The sequence below is a fragment of the Hippoglossus stenolepis genome, chromosome 22 (genome assembly GCF_022539355.2).
Source record: "Hippoglossus stenolepis isolate QCI-W04-F060 chromosome 22, HSTE1.2, whole genome shotgun sequence".
NCBI lineage: Eukaryota > Metazoa > Chordata > Actinopteri > Pleuronectiformes > Pleuronectidae > Hippoglossus > Hippoglossus stenolepis.
The window spans coordinates 2,084,067-2,104,379 of record NC_061504.1 but is presented as its reverse complement, the minus strand read 5'-3'; the positions used below and the strand labels follow the sequence as shown (position 1 = coordinate 2,104,379).

The 20,313-nt window shown below is 41.5% G+C and overlaps 1 protein-coding gene across 1 annotated transcript; it reads left to right on the top strand.

The window, feature by feature from the left end:
- The first annotated feature begins 10,192 nt into the window (after positions 1 to 10,192).
- On the top strand, positions 10,193 to 19,390 carry ldhba (lactate dehydrogenase Ba). Its single transcript, XM_035148155.2, has 8 exons — positions 10,193 to 10,347; positions 13,697 to 13,832; positions 14,525 to 14,642; positions 14,982 to 15,155; positions 15,250 to 15,423; positions 15,535 to 15,652; positions 16,254 to 16,377; positions 18,658 to 19,390. The coding sequence occupies exons 2-8, from the start codon at positions 13,704 to 13,706 to the stop codon at positions 18,823 to 18,825; spliced, it is 1,005 nt and encodes a 334-aa protein (XP_035004046.1). The 5' UTR covers positions 10,193 to 10,347; positions 13,697 to 13,703; the 3' UTR covers positions 18,826 to 19,390.
- The last annotated feature ends 923 nt before the right edge of the window (positions 19,391 to 20,313 follow it).

Genomic DNA, 20,313 nt, shown 5'->3' with positions numbered 1-20,313 from the left:
GGTGCTTCGCAAATTAAAAAGGAGATTTGAGGCAAACAATAGGAAAATCCAAACAAAGCATTACAATAAAATGTTACAGATGAGACAGTAAAAACAAGAAAATGATCTAAGACGTTTCCAGTGGAGGGGATTTTAACCACTAGAGGGAGCCCTAACTCCGTTAATGTTTAGCTGGGCTGCAAAGAGTAGTTCTATCTGAAAAGTAAAGATTTGGCATTCAAATTTCTGTTTATATAAAACTACAAGTTGATCAAAGTGTCAGCAAAATGAACCTGAGGTATTTTACTCAATATGCTGAACTTACCCTACATACATGGATACTGCTGCATGTCCTGTTGTATCTTACCTACTTTTAGTTTTATATATTACTATACTCAAAATCCATCAGTACATTGAGAATATTTTTGTTGTACTTTTTAATTTGTCAGAGAAATCTTCTAAAAATGTGTATCAATTATTGAAAGAGAACGAGACACGTAGTGATGTTCTCAAAAAACAGTAAAACCGAAGAAACTCAAATTTCGTCCTCAGATTCATGTAGATTTGGCTGAATTCTGTATTTTTGATTTGAATGTGTAAAGCCTGAGTGTGTTGTATTATACCACCAGATCTAGGAGTGTGTGTGTGTGTGGGGCGGGGTTGTGTTTGTTATGTACCGCTGCTGTCATTACAATCCATTTGTTTGCTCATGAAATAGTTTACATTGACGACAATAGTGCTTCCTCTGTTGGCAAAAGGATGCGTCTCTAACAACGCAGGGCCTGCTTACATGGTAGGGTTGCAAGAGGTCATGGGAAATGGAGTCCATTTACGTGTTCCCTGGCTGTGAGATCACAGTGTCACTGCTGCCTCGTTGAATAAAACATCAGCACTATGAGGGATAAAGACTTTTCCCAGAGCTCCATGTGCGCATCTCCACATTTAGTGATAACCTGTAAATATGGGGCTCCGGTGATTTGCTCCATTGTGGTGGTGTGCAGCCCGTTGGATTTGCTCTTGCCGCTGACTTCCACACACCTTGAATAGCAGCTGCGTCCTGTTTTAATGCTCCACCTGCAGCACATCTGACTGCTGATGGGAACATCTGTGGGGGCTCCATCAGGGACAGTTATACTTCAGCCTTTATTATCACATCCAACAAACCGCGTGTTTCCATTACACCAAGTCCAGGCCCGGCAGAGTGGCACATCACACATCAGTGACCCCGTGAACCTCCGGCTTTAATAGTTTCTCAACAGGATTTTTACTCATTTCTAAAACACTATGCTCGGATTTTGCAGGGTATGACGTCACGATTATTAGTTATGATGATTTCACAAAGAGAAGTTGGCTGCATCAGTCTCAGCTACAATATATATGTTCCTACCTGCTGCTCTACCTCTCTGACCTTCAGGTCCACCACACGCTGATTTTATGGATAAATAGTTTTTTCAAGGACAGACCACAACAGGTGTTTATAAATGGTTTTAAATCCACTAAGTTGGTTTTTAACACAGCCCATGTGTGTATCTTTAATGTGTTCTTTAACACACTCATGTGTCTGTACCATGTGGTTTTTATGTGTTTTAAATGTGTATGTTGAGCCCTCTCGAAGAAGAATTTCTGTCACTGATAGGACAGACAATAAAGATTTTCTATCTTATCCATCTACAAGTGTCCTGCCTCTGACATAATATATTATTATTAGTAATAACCACACTAAGAGTGGAGTAGTCAGGGGAATTCTATTTATTTATTAATTTATCTATTTATTCATGAAAAACAGGACAATTACATTGTTATCCTCCTGGGAGAGTGTCTTCTCATCCCAGATACATTTTTTTTAAATTTCTTTACCTGATTTGCATTGTAATAACAAAGGCAAAAAGGTCTGAATGTTTTTGCAGAGGACATCTGTCTTGTCTCTGTATCAGTCCAGTAGCTCATTGGAGCAGATGTGGTTGAATGTTATTGCTTCACTGCCGACAACATGCAGCAGCCTCCATCTTCAGCTTCCCCATCACAGCAGGAAGATACAGTAATGTAACGTGTGAAAGATGAAGTTAGCTTTTAATTCAAATTCAGCATCATATAATGACAACCACAAGACAGATGTTCCCAAACTAGAGGTTGAGAGGGTTGGTCAACAGGTGAAAGATTAGTGGAAAGAACGTATTTTGGCCATAATTCTTACAAAAGATTAAAAAAAGTATTTATATAATACTTTTCAAGTCTTATCTTGTGAATTAACCCATTCACTCATACAGGGCCTCGATGCACTGCTTTTCTATCGTTCACCATTGGCACACTCATTAGGAGCAATTTGGAGCTCAGACATTTTGGAATGCAGACCGGCAGTGCTGCCAAACCACCGACCCTCTGGTCCGTGGACAACCCTCTCTGCCTCCCGAGCCACGGCTGCCCACATTATGCACAGTGTCATCAGCTTTCAGATGTTCTTCATCCCCACGTGACAGCAGGTCAATTTACAGCACCATAGAAAGCACTCGGCAACTTGTTCAAATTGATATGTATGCTTCAACCACCTGCCTGAATAATGGGGAGCACAAATCTCTGCCACAGTTATTTTTGGGGTCAAGGGAGAAAAGTTTGGGAACCTCTGTAATGAGAGACTGTAAAAAAATGTACGGGTGTTTGTTTTCTTTTTACATTTTATCAGCTACAATTGTAGAAACAAGTTTTTTAGGTAGGTAGGTAATAAAAACAATTGATAATAAAAGATAATTGAAAAAAAGAAGGGTTTTGGGGCTATAGCAATGTGTAGCATATTTGATTTATTGCAAATACAGGTAAATTGTATAAGACCTGATTGTAACATATTTTAAATGTAATTTAGGTACTTATATCTATCCACCTGCTTATTATTACTAAAAGGCAGTTTCTCAGAGGCTGCTACAAGCTGAAATAACCACATGTGTGCTGGAGGTAAACAGATTTCCGCTCTCTAACAATAATCTTCCGACCCGACATATTTGCCATGTGACTCCATGTGACTCCTGGACATATAGACTAGGTGTAAAATCACCATAATTTTGAACCAAGGAATACTAAAAAGGCATGAAATAAACATGAAGTAGATCAGATGATGTTGTAGTATGATAGTCTGCATGATATCTGACTTTTCCATCATGTGTGTGAGTTGCAGTTGCAGATGTTTTGGAGAGTGTTTCCTTCTGCAGCTGCTTCCAAAGAGCAACTTGCTGAATGTCCCAACAGGTTAATTCCCTTTAATGGCTCTTTTACACAGAGCTGATATCTCCAGGCCAATGACTTTCATACAGTCTCTTATGATATCTGGCAGTAACATTTTCAGTTGTAGCACAATTAGTCACAGCGGCTGATTCATACCCATCCTGCTACTATGGTTGTATAAATATATACTTGTGAAAGTGAATATAGAAGGTATTTGATTTAAAGTAATTGTGTTTAGTACACAGTTGTAAACCAAGGCAAGTATTTAAATGTATTAAACTAGATGTTAAACTAGTCTGATGTTAAACAGTCCCCTTAAATTCAGCCAAGCTGCCACAAATTTCACACACTCTTTGATTTCAGTCCTGTAGACATCCCTGATATTTGTCATCAATATCCATGAATTATTCCTTGGGAAATCAGTGAAAATGTCAAAATCTTACAAGAAAGTTTTGCAGAATTTCTGGATCCGCCATGTTAGGGAGGTGTTAGCGGAAGATATGAGTCCTTAGGAGGTTCTTAAAAATAGAGGGACACCCCTGCTCTGATAGCATTTGTTAGCTCGCTCCACCATCAGGAAACCATAAACATGAACAGCTCTGTGAATGAGTTGAAGAAGACTGATCCAGATCCAGATCCAGATCCAGATTCAGATCCACACAGTGGCACACTGAGTCTGGTCAACTCCTCCCTGTGTTGTGAAGGTCATAGGTTTGATAACCAGCTCGTACATCAGTTGGTCTATAGAGGTTATTAATGACACTGAGAAAACATAAACCTAACGTGTGCTATATCATCTTAGAAAAACAGAATTAAATGACAACAATAAACTGCAAAATATGCTGTTGGACCCACACATAACTTGTGAAAATGGTTAAAATGTTTGAAGTGTTGTCAAGTATTCTTAATATTGTAAGTTTGTGGTGTGAAATAATTTGCAAGTAGTCATATGATCAAATCCAAATGACAGGCAGTGGACCTGGGAATTTTGAAGCTCCTCAGGATCCGAGTCCCAAGATCAGTTTGGTGATATAGTCTTGTCAAAGGAGCAAAGCAGATGTTAGATTATTAACTGGACCTTAGTTTAAAGTTGACATGATATAATCAGGATAAAATATAAGATCTTGAATGAAATGTAGGCTTCTTTTTCTTTGGAAGTTTCTGCAGAGACCTCGGAGAGAGTGGAAGCTCGACCTTGTCACTGTCCTGGTTCTTACAGTGAGGAGGGAAAGAGTCAGGGACTTCACCGCTCCACACAGAACAGGAGCTGGGACAGACACACGGACGCATGTGCGGACCTATTCATCTGTGCTTTCATGCATCTAGCCATTGTCCCTTTCAGCCTTGTGCAGAGTTTTGGAGGTCACTCTGAAATAGCATCTGTTGTGCCTGGTCACATGAGCGAGGGGGCCTGGCCTGGCTCACTTTGAAGAATTTGCAGTGGGAGGGGACGTCTCTGTGAGCAGGGACGGGGCTACTGGAAGAGTTGGCTGGACTACAGACAGAGCAGGGTCATCAGGTCCTGGTCATGCTTGATCTACATTGTGGTGGGAGTTTTATGAACATACTAATTCTGCAAGCACCTGTCTTTCTGTCCTTCTGTCTGTCAGTCCTTCTGTCTGTCAGTCCTTCTGTCTGACAGCAGTAGGTCGTCGCAGACAGAGATGCAAACTTCAGTGCATGTGCAATGATTTCATGTTGTAGGTTGTCTGGCACATCAGAGGGTTCCACATTAAATTACTACACAAATATTTAGTTAAAAGACACTTCGACAATTCAACTTTGTCCAGTGCAAGCAGATCAGCAGCAACTATGCCCCTCCACAAGTTATCCTACTGAACCACAAAATTCAACTGTGTTACATCATTTGATTTGAAAACTTGTTCAAACTAGTATAAAACATTTTTGGTGCTGTAACTCATCCCAGCTTCATGTTGAACTGTGTCAGCACATCCAGTGCATCCCCTCAAACTAGACAGACTGGCACAACAAAACATTTATATAATTTGTCAATTTCTCCTGGAAACTGCAACGTTCCTCATTTACTTGACAGTTACCATGATGCTTGTCAGTGATGACACGTAACAGCTATGCATGTGTTTCCTTCATCTATTCAACTGGGACCTGAAGAACATGACTACTATTCATGTAGTCACTATGATTTTTTTTTATTTCTGAGTTGCTTTTTGTGAATTGTCTTACTGGCTGAGTCAAAATGTCTTGCAGGCCATATATGTGCTGGAGGCTGGAAGATCCTCACCCCAGTTTCAAACAATATTTGTATTCAAAAGATATTCATAAAAGCGTGAAAACTCTCTGGATTTCTGAGGAAAGAAAGAAAGAAAGAAAGAAAGAAAGAAAGAAAGAAAGAAAGAAAGAAAGAAAGAAAGAAAGAAAGAAAATTGGTCTGAGGGTCAATTTGACCAGAGACGATATAATGAGAAGAAATGACTCGATGGACCTCTTGCACCAGGTGTGACTCTGTCCAAGCTTTTGTTACGGCAGCACAGACACTGCCAGTCCTCCCTTAAAAACACAGTTAGACACCCAGGTTTGTAGCACAGGGATCTGTGGAGGGGGACTGGAAGCTAGAACACATTAATAGAGGAAGAAACTTCTGCGAACTGTTGTTGACTGTTGAGTGAATCCAAATTGTCTGATGCTTGGCTCTCTTTTCCGTTTTGACATTCTGACTTATCCATAAACGTATCCAAACTAGCTGACTAATGATTGGAGGGCAGCGCTGCCACGCATGGATGAGCACAGAGGGAAAGGACAGAATTGTGTTAATTAGTGGAGACAGATGTTCAGGAACATTAATGTACGTAAAATACAATATAATCTGTGACAGAAAAGCGAAATGTTTTTTTCGAGCTCCCCCTGAACGTCTCAGGGAAGGCTTTCAGAGGAGCTTGTGACCTTTAGGAGAGTCCAGCTCCTCTTAGCTCCCCTGTAATTAGAACCTGGGTGGTAACATTAGTAGTAACTTGGGGTCCTTTCTTAGGGAGCGTTCCTGTTGCAAAATCTAATTTTAAGACCTTCATTTTGTGCTGTATATTAAAAATGAATGTGTTTAATGTACTACACGTCTGCACAGAAAATGTAATCAACAAAGAGTTAATAGGGCCCCAGCAAATCTGTGGCTTTTCCCTCTTGCCTGAGAGAGGATTTTCAGGTTCAGTGACCGACAGAGATGGTGCTGAGCAGTGAGCCCAAAACTCAGGTTTCAAAATAAAAGTCCCTCTGGAAATGTGTGGCTGATGTGACAGATGCTACGTTCAGATTTCTCCACAGGCTGCAGTTGAAACTAAAAACAGAAACTAAAATCGGATTCTTCTTAGACTGAATGAAGCTGAAAAGATACTTACTCGTTAAGCGAGCACCACAGTCACTGCTGTGGCTTCGTATCCCTTCAGCTCCACTTACATCGAGTCACTCAGGTTTATCTTGTAGTAGGATGGTTCTGTGTGACCCATTTGGCCCTTGATCGTGACAAACCTCATCCCTGACTGCCAAAAACACGACACATGCTTTCGTCCACCCACAGCTGTACCAGGCTCTGGCCAGCTGTCTGTGCGTCCTGATTGGTCAGAGGCTTTCACGTTGCCTATCCAGGTCAGGAGGCTGACCTTGGACATACACTGCTACACACACCACTTCTCTTCCACATTTAATAAAAAAAAAAAAATGACTGACTGCAAGTGGTTGTATTAAATAACTGAGCTCACGTGCAGCAGCTCACCGCTCATTATATAATCTTGGCCAGTGTGTTAAACCCATAGGCTGTATGTAAGGTTAAACCCTACATTGTCATTGCTGCTTTTCTTCCTGGTGAAATGCAGTGATTACATGACAGACAAGCAAAATGAATACAGTACTAGGGTGGGGGTGGGGTTGTTTGGTGCATGTGAGTGCTTGTTAAACCATGAAATAAATAAAGTCGTGCAGGTTCTGTGCAGGACAGTGAATCCATCAAGGGGCTTATGTTTTTATTGGTGTCTGTCTGTCTTTCAGGAGGATCACTCAAAAACTACCAAACGGATTTCCATGATATTTTGTCGAGAGGTGGAGCATGATTAAAAAAAGAAGGGGCGGGATCCGTGAATTTTCAATTTTTGTAACATGGCGAGATACAATGTTGGCCTTGTTATTATTATATTATAATTCTAGTTATTATTATATTTTCCTACATATGAATGAGACATAACTTATAGAACACCAGATGTCCAGGTCCAGGTCCACGACATGGTGCAGTACAGATCATGCAATTTTTTCAAAATTGAATGTAATTTTATTATTTAATCAGTATGTGACCTGAATGTTCTCAGTCTTTCTTCCCCTTAATGATATTCAACTGCTTTGTTTGGGCCTTTTCTTTCTTTCACTGGCTCAGAGAACTGTACCAGAATTCCAATGTGGTTGCATCCTTTTTCTGTGCGAATGGCAAATAAAGCCCCTGGAAGAGCGAACTGGAACTGGAAAAATACCAGTTTCTACATTGATTACAGCCACAACTCACTTTGTCTTTTTTTCACACCACGCAGCCTTGTTAAACACTCTGTTTACTCATCACTGAGACAAACAACGAGGATTGTTTTTAGACATAAATATATGAAGATTTGATGATGTTTGCATTTCTTAGATAAAAAAAAGAGCAGGGTTGACTGATGGCTGGAAGACTGAGAGAGTAGGCTACAAAGCAGGGGGGGCAGTGTGTTATGTAACAGCTGGTTAGTCCCGCCTTCTTCCACCGGCCAATCTAATCCCCCCACTCATCACGCGCGAGGACCTCTCACGCAATCAGACACACAAAGGCCCTCAGCATGGCTGAGCGGGCGCCTTTAAGGGAACAGCATCCCCTCGCCCCATTGGATGACGAGGGAGGCCCAACAGCAGCCTCCTATTGGGTACCAGCCTGTATCACCACAGCCGTCGTCATCATCATCCATGTGTGACGTGCGTGCAGCATCAGCAGGGGGATGCAGGGAACAACATGTTCCCTTGCATGGTCCAACACTGGCTGTCATTTCAGGGCAACGTGCAGTAGTCTCACTGTGGAGAAAAATGAATACAGGTCCAATGGTGTTTTTCTAATGTGTGAAAATATAACATTTAACACCTTTTCCGAGACACATCAAATCAAATGGCGTCCTGTCTCCTGCTGAGGGTCATATGTGAATTAACGGAGGTGAAAGTGGGAGGCTGATTAAGAAATTCTTGAACCTTGGTGGAGACTGAGGGAGGGAGGGAGGGAGGGAAGGTCGAATCCTGTGTCTGTGTTCCTCTTTTTCTCTCTGATCCAGAGGATGAACCCATTAAAACACTCAAGCTGAGCCTTGTCTGACCTCATGTTGATGTGCTGAAACCTCAGAGGGGACAGAAAGTGCTTGATTACAACGAGGCAAAGTAAACTTCCTCTAAACTTGTGCAGGAAGAGATGTGGCTAAAGAGGTTGACAGGATGAATGATAAATGGTCGGTATTTATGTAGAGATTTCTAGTCTTGATGACCATCATTGTGCTTTACAGTACAGTTTTACATTCCCCCACTCACAGAGTGCATCTATGTGCAGCACTTTCTCTATGATAAGGGACAGTTTGGGGTTCAGCATCTTGCCTAAGCACACTTTGAAATGCAGAATGAGAAAGATTGGGATCAAACTGACACCATTTCGGGTCAGAGGGAAATTGAGATCTCATTGCTCTGTGCCGCTCATCCTCTCATTTGCGAGTCCAAAGAAAAAGAAACATCAAAAAAGATACAATAATAATAAAAGAAGATGGTAGCCGTCTGTGAAACTGTGTCGTTGTGTTTTCTTGCTTTTTAATTGGTTTTCACTCCATCCACAGGCGTCTCTTTTAACACGAGGACTGAGGAGAGGACTGAGTTCTGTGTTTCCTGGTTAGCTGACTGTAGCTGCTGCTGCCTTACTGGTTTGAAACCATACATAACCTTTACATATTTCTGCCTGTGTAGTTGTCGTATGTGGATTAACAACGCAACTGCATTGTACTTGTGATAAACGTGGTCACATTGTGTCCCTGATCGCCCCCAGAGGTGGTTTCACTGATCGGATCACAATCTGTCCTCAATGCGTAAACCTGTATTTGAATCTCTCTGATTGTAATCTGATTACTGAAACACATTGTAATGCATGTGTAAATAGGGTAATAGAGGTTGAGATGAGTCTAATGACCAAGAATTTGAACCTGTACGTGAAGGAAACCATAACATGACAATACAAAATGGACAAAAAGTTAGAAAAGTAAAAGTCCTGCATTCAGGTATAATCAGCAAATTTGTTCAAGTAGCCTATAAAATAAAGATACTGCAGGAAAAAATATTTTGTCATATGGTGTTATTATATATTATATTACTACATTATTTTTGCTGATTGGTGGCATCTAAATGTTGTACCATGACTTGAATAGTTTACATATTGGTATATAATTCCATCTACAGCAGTTTATTCCATATTTTTTTAAATGATGATCTTTTGCATGTAAAACTGATCTGCGTGTTCTGCAGCTATATAACTGATATATACCTAAATATATACATGGTATATGCAGATCTCCTTCAGTAGATGTATCGGTATGTGAGGACGACACAACAATGCAGAATAAAGTGATTGTGCTCTCAGATGTTTGTTATAGACCCTGCTGGCACAAATGAACAGAAGGCCTGGGGGTCGAGTTACTATTGGATCGATCTGTCCTAAACTCAGAGACACCTTTAATTACTGCAGTGTCAGCTCCTGCTAGATTTCTGAAGAGATGCCTGTAATTTGAGTTGCAGGAGGATGTGATGCCCTCAGATGGAGTTCATCTGTGTCTGCAGAATAAAAGGGAAAGCATGAGGGAGATAAGCTGTTGACTGAACCCACTGGTTTGTCAGAATTCCCCCAAAATTCCAGCTATAACGACAGGGAGATGAAAATGGTTGTTTGAAACGCATTAACCATCAAAGATCACAGTGTTCCCTATGAGCATCACGCACAGCCTGGCACCTTGCGTGCGCCCCGCCCCCTCACATGTCAGCCTGGGCACAGTAGAACTCCATCCTCCTCCTCCTCCTCCTCTTCCTCACTGCAGCGCGTTCTTCTCCACACTCTCGGAATAACTAACATCAGACTCAAGGATCCTCAGAGAACATGTAAGTAAATTCCGCTTGTTTCCTCACATCGTGGGGGCTTTGTGTGCGCGGGGGTCGGAGGGCTGCTGCCGCCGCCGCCACAGTGATGCGTGCACAGCGTCTCTGCAGCAATGGATGCTCCGAGTTGAAGGAATCCGTGAATGCCAAGTTCAACTGTGAGTCGTCGGACTGCTGCAATCAAAGGGGCGATGCTTAATTGATGTTTCTGTCCCCGTTAGTTCAGATCGTTCTGCAGCCATCGGGCCATTTTATGATTTTTCTTTAGTGAAGTGAGAAATGTGGATTATTGCAGCTTTTGTTACATTTTGTTCCAACTGTGCAAAGTGCAGCAGCTGCAGCCCATTGAGCTGAGCTGTGATGCATTCTAACTCAAACCTTCTCAGACTCTTGTTTCACATTTACACTTCTTGCAAATCTCCAAATCTGCGTTTGTCACCAGATTGAACTGTTCCCGTTGTGCACTTGTCGTTGAGGGCGGGTTGTGTAATTGCAGCCACAGTCTGTCACAGACAATGGAGCATCCCAGTGAGCTGACAGTGAACTCGAACTCTCCCCCTGTCTGAGTGGAATTATCTGCTTTCATTTTTATTTTAGATGTTGGAACCTTTTGTCTCAGCATCAGCCGGACACAAGGTCTCCTGCAGAGCTGCAGGCTGTTACATCACATCCCTTCCACTGAAATCACAGAAAACGAGAGGAGCCACAGCAGCTCATCCACCTAAAATGATTAAATCACGAACAGGTTGTGTTGATGGGGCTCATGAACCTATTGCTTCGGCTGCTGAGCCGATTATGTAACGGCAAATAGAATTTAGGAGGATAAAGTGAGGCATTGTGCTTCTCAGCAGCCCCATTGTTCCCTGAACAAGTGTCAGTCAGCTGCAGCCACGAGGTGTTTCTCTCTTTATGGACACAAAGCAGCTCCCTGGACCACCTACTCACAAGTGCCCATTAAAACCCTGATATGAGCTGATATCCTAACTTATTTGCAGACTTTATATTGCAACACAGAGCTCTGTTCTTTGTTAATATACCGAGAGCAAAGGTAAGTGGTCCCCAAACCGAGGAGCTGGGGCCTTCAGGGATCTTGGACATGCAGGATTATTAAATAGGATGCACTTGTGGACCCTCTGGTTTCAGTTGTCCATTATTTATTTTAACAGCACCTCCCTATAGTCCTGCCATTAAGAGCGTCCATTTGACCTTCATATGATTTGAATGATGTGCTGTTCATATATTTTTGCTGGAATAATCATTGCTCCCAAGACAATAATAATTAAATGTCAATTTAACATTCATCAGGAAAGTCTATAACTTCCTGTTGATACTGAAACAGAGAGACACACGAGTCTGTCGATGAGGACGTTTAATGCTAAAGGATGAAATTGTGAAACTTTTCAAAATGTCTGTGTTAAGAAAGACACAGAAGTTGTTAAATTAGAAAACACTGAGGAGAAGTGGCTGCATGATGTTGATCATACACTAAAATAAGAAATTCTTTTGATATCTTGTCAGTGACGAGACCATATTACCAACATATAATTCATTAGGCAAGGCAGGTTTATCCGTGTAACACATTACAATAACAAGGTAATACAAAGTGCTTTATATAAATATAGAAAAGGCCTCATGAGAAATTGTAAAAGCAATTGTGTGTCGTCCACTGTGGCCTGAAACTGAGGTTGTTCTAGTTTTTATGTGTTACATTTAAAACCATTTGGATTTTAAACAACAAATAACAACTTTAGGCAATTCTAAAACTAATGATGTGTATGTATGAATATACATAATAAATAATAAGTTACCGTGAAAGGACCATTTCTGTGTAATTTAGTGTTTTTTGCTCAGAGCTGGTGCAGTGATTTTAAAAGCGTTCTAAGTATGGGACATGAGCACAACAACCCCCCCACCTCTGACACCTGTTCTAGTTTCTACAACTCACTTTTTACATTTTCTTCACCCCCATATGTGAATAATACTTCAAAATATGCATTGTATATCCTCACTCTTCACATATTCACCAGCATTCACATACCACAGTATTAAGCAATGACTAACGACTAAAATAAAAAAGGTTTTTTTTCATTGCTGTAGTGTAATATACATATTTTAGAATCCTCTTATTTTTCTTACTCTGTGTTCATCTTATCATTTCTCTGTAAGCTGTGACTCGTGTCGGTCAACTCTCCTCTCGTCACGCGATCCCTCTCTGTGACGTAACTCTGCTCTGCTGCTGCACGGAGCACACACTCTGTGCGTGTCATCGTTTAGAACTGTGGCTTCTCACTATTACAAAGTGGACTTTTCTTATTGACATACGTGACAGCGGACACGCAAAATTAATCTTTTTTATAAATGTATCACAGATAAAATCTCGTGCTGCAAAATCCCCCACGAGCAACCTTTATTCAGTGTTTGCAGATGGTCTTATCCTGGGCCAATGCCTCCTCCTGCAAGTGTGCGTAACCATGGTGATGCCGTAACTGGCTTTTTTTTTACACACCATGATTTACTGTGTTGTTGGTTGTGGACTTTGTCGTTATTTACACGCAGACTATAGAATTTCTGTGTTATGCAGGCTTACATGCTTTATTTTGAAAAATGACTGCTGGTCCTCAGGATTGGCAAAACAAAGACTTTTTTAAATACTAAACACCCAAAAAATTCTATTGATCAGAAAATGCTTAACTGATAATGAAAATGACCATCGCAGCCACTGCTCGCTGCTTCTGTGTTTGTGGATATCAGTATGATGTCAGCTATTTGTTAGAGCCCGTGAGACTGAGTGCTGTTCATCAGGTTCTCAATATGCTGAAATGAATCTACAGAAGTTTTGATAGTTGATTTATTAAGCTTCTTTCATCTTGTTCATTGTGAGGATTTGCTGCTTTTCACACAACTGAGAATCTCTGGATTTTGTCATTATTTGTCATACAAGACAACACATTTGATGACATCAAACTTGGATTTGACACTTTATAGTGAACATTTATTAGTTTTAGGCATTTTCATAACATTAATAAATTAATTGAAAATTTGTTCCACAGATTCATTGATAATGGCAGTAATAATTAGTTGTAGGACTTCTGTTCATTTATGTTTTATGCTTGTGTTAATTTGACTGCATGTATGTAGTATGTGAGAATGTGACTGTCCTATATTCACCCAAGACCCCCTGAGAGATAGATCTGTGTCTCTGTGACCTTTGACCTGTGTGTTGCTTCAATGAATCATTTAGGCACACGACTGATGCACAGTCCCCTCGCTGCTTATTGTATGAAGAACACTGTTTGGATGAACATGTCATGTCTGAACCACTGACATGTCCCCTCTGTGTCTCTCCCTGCAGCTGCATCATGTCCTCAGTTCTGCAGAAGCTCATCAGCCCCCTGGCCAGTGGCCCCGCTGAGCCGCCCAGGAACAAGGTGACGGTGGTCGGGGTGGGCCAGGTGGGCATGGCCTGCGCCGTCAGCATCCTGCTGCGGGTAAGATACAACATCACAGTCACGCTCCCTCTCTGTGGGCTGTGACCTGGACCGGTAGCTGGTCCAGGCCTGCGTCTGTGGTACTGCATAAGTCCCTGTGGCCCTTCCCAGGCAAGGTTTTAATGAAAGGTTTGAGAGCTCCTGGGGCCCAATTTATAGGTTATTTTTAGTGAATGTGTGATTAGTGTAGTCTGTAACGCTGCAGTTATCTATGTACAGTCTGGCTTTTTAATTATTATTATTATTATTATTATTATTGGCTTTTGTTTGCATTGTATGTTTTGTAAGGGTGTTGATGTTTTGTTTTGGTCTGTGTGATGAAAGTTAAATAAAATTAAAAAAAATATTATAAAAGATGCTATTCACTAAGCAAACTGGTGGCTTGCATCTGATAGTGGGTTTGCATACACATTCACATTTCACATTTCACACACACACACACACACACGCATAGTTTGAATATGTCAATGTATATGAATTTTGTTAATGCATTCATTAATTTGAATGAATTAACTTCCCTAGTTTTATTTATATGTATGTTATACAAAAACTCGAAATTCATGTTTGGAAACCCCTAAATGACATAGAAAGAAAATCAAAATGAACCTTAAGGAGAAGCTTGATGAAAGTGTAATGGTTATGTTTCTGATCTACACCATCATCCGTCTTGCTTCTGTTTGTCCGCTGGTCAGGACCTGTGTGACGAGCTGGCCCTGGTGGATGTGATGGAGGATCGTCTGAAAGGAGAGCTGATGGACCTGCAGCACGGCAGCCTCTTCCTCAAGACCTCCAAGATAGTCGCTGACAAAGGTCAGGAGCTGAGGCTGCATACTGCTGCACTGCATCCTGCTGCAGGATGTTAAAGTTAATGCGTCAGTTGTGACATGACTGACAACGTCACCATTAGACACTGTCTGTCAGTTCTGAGCAGTGAGTACTTGTTATCTGAGGCCATGAGTTTCACGGCAAGTGGTCCCTGTGGGAATGTAACCTCTGGCTTGGAAGTGTGAATGCCTGACAGACCTCAGGCAAATGTGCATTAAGGCCCATTACTCTGCCATGTTATTGATTTATATATAAATACCTTAAATTAAAAGAGTGGTGATAATAAAGTGTCCAATTCTTCCTCGTCTCCTCCTCCCCCCCCAGACTATTCTGTAACAGCCAACTCCCGCCTGGTTGTGGTGACGGCCGGCGTTCGCCAGCAGGAGGGAGAGAGCCGCCTCAACCTGGTGCAGAGGAACGTCAACGTCTTCAAGTCCATCATCCCCCAGATCGTCAAGTACAGCCCCAACTGCACACTCATCGTGGTGTCCAACCCTGGTGAAGACACCAACACACACACACACTCACAGTTGTCTTTCTGTGTGTATCCAATATATCAATATGACCCCTGGGTGTAACATGTCCCCCACAGTTGATGTGCTCACATATGTCACCTGGAAGCTGAGCGGTCTACCCAAGCACCGTGTCATCGGCAGCGGCACCAACCTGGACTCCGCCCGCTTTCGTTACCTGATGGCCGAACGCCTCGGCATTCACTCCAGCTCCTTCAACGGCTGGGTGCTGGGCGAGCACGGGGACACGAGCGGTGGGTACACACACAACGATGATGTTGGTCATCTCTCTGCAGGGAATCGTTCATGCTGAAAAAAATTGTGATACTGCATTAAAGTAAAAGTAACTGTGCGTGTTTTGCTAGTTCCCGTGTGGAGCGGAGCAAACGTAGCTGGAGTCAACCTGCAGAAGCTGAATCCGGACATCGGCACAGATTCTGATAAAGAGCAGTGGAAGGCCACACACAAAGCGGTGGTGGACAGGTACACTGTGTTTAATTTAACAGATATCATTTTGAAAGTAACAACGATAATATTAATACTACTGCTATTAATCGAAGATGGTCAATGATCCATAAATGAATTATTATTCTTAGTATTATTATTAATGCTATAGTTTCACCTCTGCATCTGCACATAAGTAATGCTTGCAACAGTCACATTTTACAGTGTGTGTGAGTGCGTGTGCACAAATCACTGTACATTATTACTCAATTATTTGCATGCAGTACAACCTGCAGGTTTTCTTATGCTATCTATCTATAATATGGTTATTATATGATTTATTAGAGCTGAGGTTTTTCCTCTTCCAGGCTTATTTTGGACTTAAAGGTGTAAATAAAACACAGAGACAAAACATTTACACTCATTACAACAACCTAAATGTACAGATGTCAATTAGATGGTAACCTGCATGAGAAATAAAACAACATATAAACATTATTTATACTATATACTATAAAAACAGTTATAATAATAACCTCTGTATCAAAAATAGTTGAGATTTGAAGCAGCCAACGATGCCTAACAGAGGCACATGTCATAATAATGACTGTATGTAACTAAGTACTGTGTTGTGTCTCAGTGCCTATGAGGTGATCAGGCTGAAGGGCTACACCAACTGGGCCATCGGCCTGAGCGTGGCTGACCTGACGGAGAGCATCATCAAGAACATGAGCCGGGTGCACCCCGTCTCCACCATGGTCAAGGTCAGTCACGTGCACGCACACGAGAGCACTTGCAGATCAGGCCAGGCACAAAGCCTAACAGAAATCGGTCTGTGTTATAAGTACTGTTGGGGGTCCAAGGAGGTGCAGTGTCGAATTTGGTGCAATTTTGGAAACGTGATACGTTCAATGTTAATCAAATTTGAATAAACAGGATAACAGTGCCTTGCAGTCAGTGGGGGGCGGGGCAGCGTGCTAACAGGCAGTCTGCAGACCGAGTTGAACATGTCTTCCTCTTCTACCTTGGATAAATTACAGCAGTGGTCGGCAATCGGTGGCCTGCGGCTTAAAAATGGCTTGCCAGTTATCATCCTTATTGTTGGTGTGAAAAAGGTGCTTTCTCCCACTTTGTCACTCGGCCCTGTCTCCCAACATTAAACATTTGGTCATTTCATTATTATTTGAATGTTGATTATCAGTTAGATTATGTAGATAATCTGGTTTTGAGTTTTGAGTTGTGTGTTGTATTAGTTTATTAGTATGTGTTGACAGTTTATTTTGTTACGTCTGTGATGTTGCTCGGGGTCCGATCAGCAGGTCGATCAGGGAGAGTGACAACTGGTGTGTAGGATCAGGTCTCTGAGAGAGGAGGGGCTGGGCAGACTCAAGGTGACAGAGAATGGGTGAAGTTTACTGCATTAGATTACACTTTAGTCAATCTATTGCATTTATCTGCTGTATTTGTGCAGATAGCTTGAATTGTGAGGTCAGCAGTAACCCAGCAGAGTCCTAAGTTGGTCTTGTGTTCGTCGTGTTGAGTGTGGTTTCTACTTTTCTTTCTGTTTAGCTCACCTCATACTTATCAGCGCAGGTGGTAGGTTCCAGGCAGGTGAGGCTATAAAGGTAAATGCCAGTCAGAAGTGAAGGAGGGGCGGGGGAGAGAGGAGATGGCAGCTTCCTGTGAGGCTGCAGATTTTTTCTAGTTTTGTTCCCTTTTTCTAGCATTATTTATTTTTGTTGTATTTCCTAGGGATCATTTTGTTTTTCTGTTGTCTTTCCTGTTTTTGTTAATAAAATTCAATTTTTTTCACCTGCTCCTGCTTCTTCAGTATGCCCTTTTTTTCCAAGTTTTCAGTGCCAAATAACATCCTCCACCCCAATTTGGGGTCGTGGTGCTACATTTGGCTTAAAAATACATACTTACTGATTAATCTGTGGATCAAAAATGACCATGAACAAAAAATCATTAACTTTTATAGTCCTCCACTACTGCTGTAGCCGGTTAATACAGTGTCCCTGGCACCATTCATCCCACACACAGGAGTACATACGTGTACACGGTGTCGGTGTCAAATGCTTTCTAAAGGAATACTTCAACATTCAAAATATGCTCACAATATTTCCCTTTCTTTCTTTTCTTAGATATGTTCACCAATCCCATGTCTCTGTTAAATATGGAGCTAATATGAGAATGTAGATAACCTAGTTTAGCAGGAAGACTGACTGACTGACTTGCTCTGTCGAAATTCCTAAAATTCAGCTCCCAACACTCATGAGTGACCACGTTGTTTTTCATGTTCAGTCTCCACAGTTTGTTGTTGTACAGGCAGATACATGATGGAACTATTTCTTGTCATCGCAGTGAGGTTGCAAGGTTTGATTTTGACCTTTGCTCACTCTTGGAGGACTCTCACCACGCTACTCATTCACTTTGTATTTGGTGATGCTGCATGGAACATTAGCACGAAAGCTGGATGTGTTGTCCCTCAAGCGAGAAACTGTGACCATGTCCTCTGTCCTGCTACAGTTTTATAATGATCCAAAGTATTTTTACTCTTCTCTTATTTGTGCCACAATACTATAACTGATCCCCAGATATTGAATAAAATTTGTTTTCAAATGTGTAAAATCTTATTTTGCAGCTCATTGATTCCGCTCCGCCCTCTCCTCTCTCTCTATCCCTCTCATATCGACACAGTAACACACACATTGACTATGGTAGTAAGACTGGTTCAAAACAATATTGTTTGGTCTTAGGGAACAGAAATGACACGTGTTTGTTTGCATGTAAAGTGGGGAAGTGAAATCTGGTCACAAGCGGTCACTGGAGACACATGGACGTGCGGACGTTCTCCTGAGTTCAAGTCTACTTGTGATATGATCTCTCAGCACAGATATTAATAGATATTTCCCTAAATGTTGAATTATTCCTTTAACACTGTGTCTGGCACTTGTCACCCCCATGCAGCAATATGCCTATATATAGTATAAACATGTGACGTCCTCCTCACCTAACTGCTGCCGGCGTGTGTGTTTCCTCAGGACATGTACGGTATCGACGACGAGGTCTTCCTGTCTCTGCCCTGCGTGCTGAACAGCAACGGCGTCAGCAGCGTCGTCAACATGACCCTGACGGACGGCGAGGTGGGCCAGCTGAGGAAGAGCGCCGACACACTGTGGGGCATCCAGAAGGACCTGAAGGACGTTTGAGCCTACCTGCACACACACTCACAGTGGAGCTGAGGCCAGCTGACACGCACACACTCCTTCATAACGTCCCTCTCTCTTAGACTGTGTTGCTCTCTTTAAAGGATGATATCAGTGTTTTTAAGCCCCAAAAACACTATAATAAGCACATTTGCTCCCCAAACAGCTCGTAGTTGGTGTTTGTGTGTTGGTGTTAGGAGATGTAAGCCGACCTCTGTTGTTGTACTCTGAATGGCTATCTTGTGTTTCAGCTGTTTTAGACAAGGATCAAGCACAATCCCCCACAAGTGTCACAGTCGTCCTCCACCGCTTAGTGGTTCAGAGAAAGACCCTTCACATCCGAAAGCACACAGCTTCCCTGCTGCCTTCACCTGAAACTGGTAAAGTGGTAGAGCAGACAAGCGACTGCACACTTGAAGGTTTATCTCTCCCTCTTGTTTTAAAGAAACTGAGCTGCGGAGGAGGTGTGGTGATGTCCGGCTCATGTTGGGTTTTTTTTCTGACTGTCTGACCTTGTTTGTTGGAAACCACAACGTGTAACTTAATAAACTGAACATCATCAAGAGTGCCTTGTGTATGCGAGTGTTTTATTCTGGAAAAACATAGCTTCTATTAATGATGCAAACCTGTAACAAGATTCATCATTTGTCCAGTAATTCAGAAATACCTTGTAATGGTTAAAAGTTGCCATCACAACAAATACAGTATTTTAAATGGATAGTATTCATTTCCCCGAAAAACATTAAATATATGTGCAGATCCGAATCAGGAGGCAGATCCGGGATTTTTTTCTTTCTTCAATATTGCGAGATTGCGTTTTCGACATTTTCACTGATATCCTAGGGATTCATTCATAGATCTTGATTTAAAAAATCTGGCATATTTAGGTAAATTATATCTATTAAGTGTTACCATCTCTGAGTATTTGATTTACAGGAACTGAATAAAGTGAATTGAGTTGAAACATTATCTACTATAACCAGTCTCATAATCCTAATGGGTGAATGTCGCAGAGAGAAAATTCTTCCCTTCATACAAATGTTTTTACATAAATGATAAATCCCAAACAGAAAAATGAATAGGCTCTCTTTTGTAATTTTTTTGTCCGGTTTAATACATGATTCTTTTCATTAATTTCTTGTTTATATTTAATATATTTATTATCATTAGTTCATTTCCGTTCCATTTTATTTTTCATATGTAGGATAGTAATGTACCCAGAAACACCACAAGCCAGGAATCCAGCTGCTGAAAGGCAATGCAGTGACACACAGTGGTTTAATTGAGCAACTTCAGAAAGTCAGTTTGTTTTATTCAGATTTCTTACTACACCTACTGAGGTGATTAAGAGAAACCATTGCACAAAATGATTGTCCTTTGTCCTTGTCACATTTTTATAGTTTCATTTTATTTCAACATTTTTTTCTCATAACTCTTCCATTGTTGTAGATGTCAAAGTCCTTTCAACGTAAAGCTAGGTATAAAAGTTTT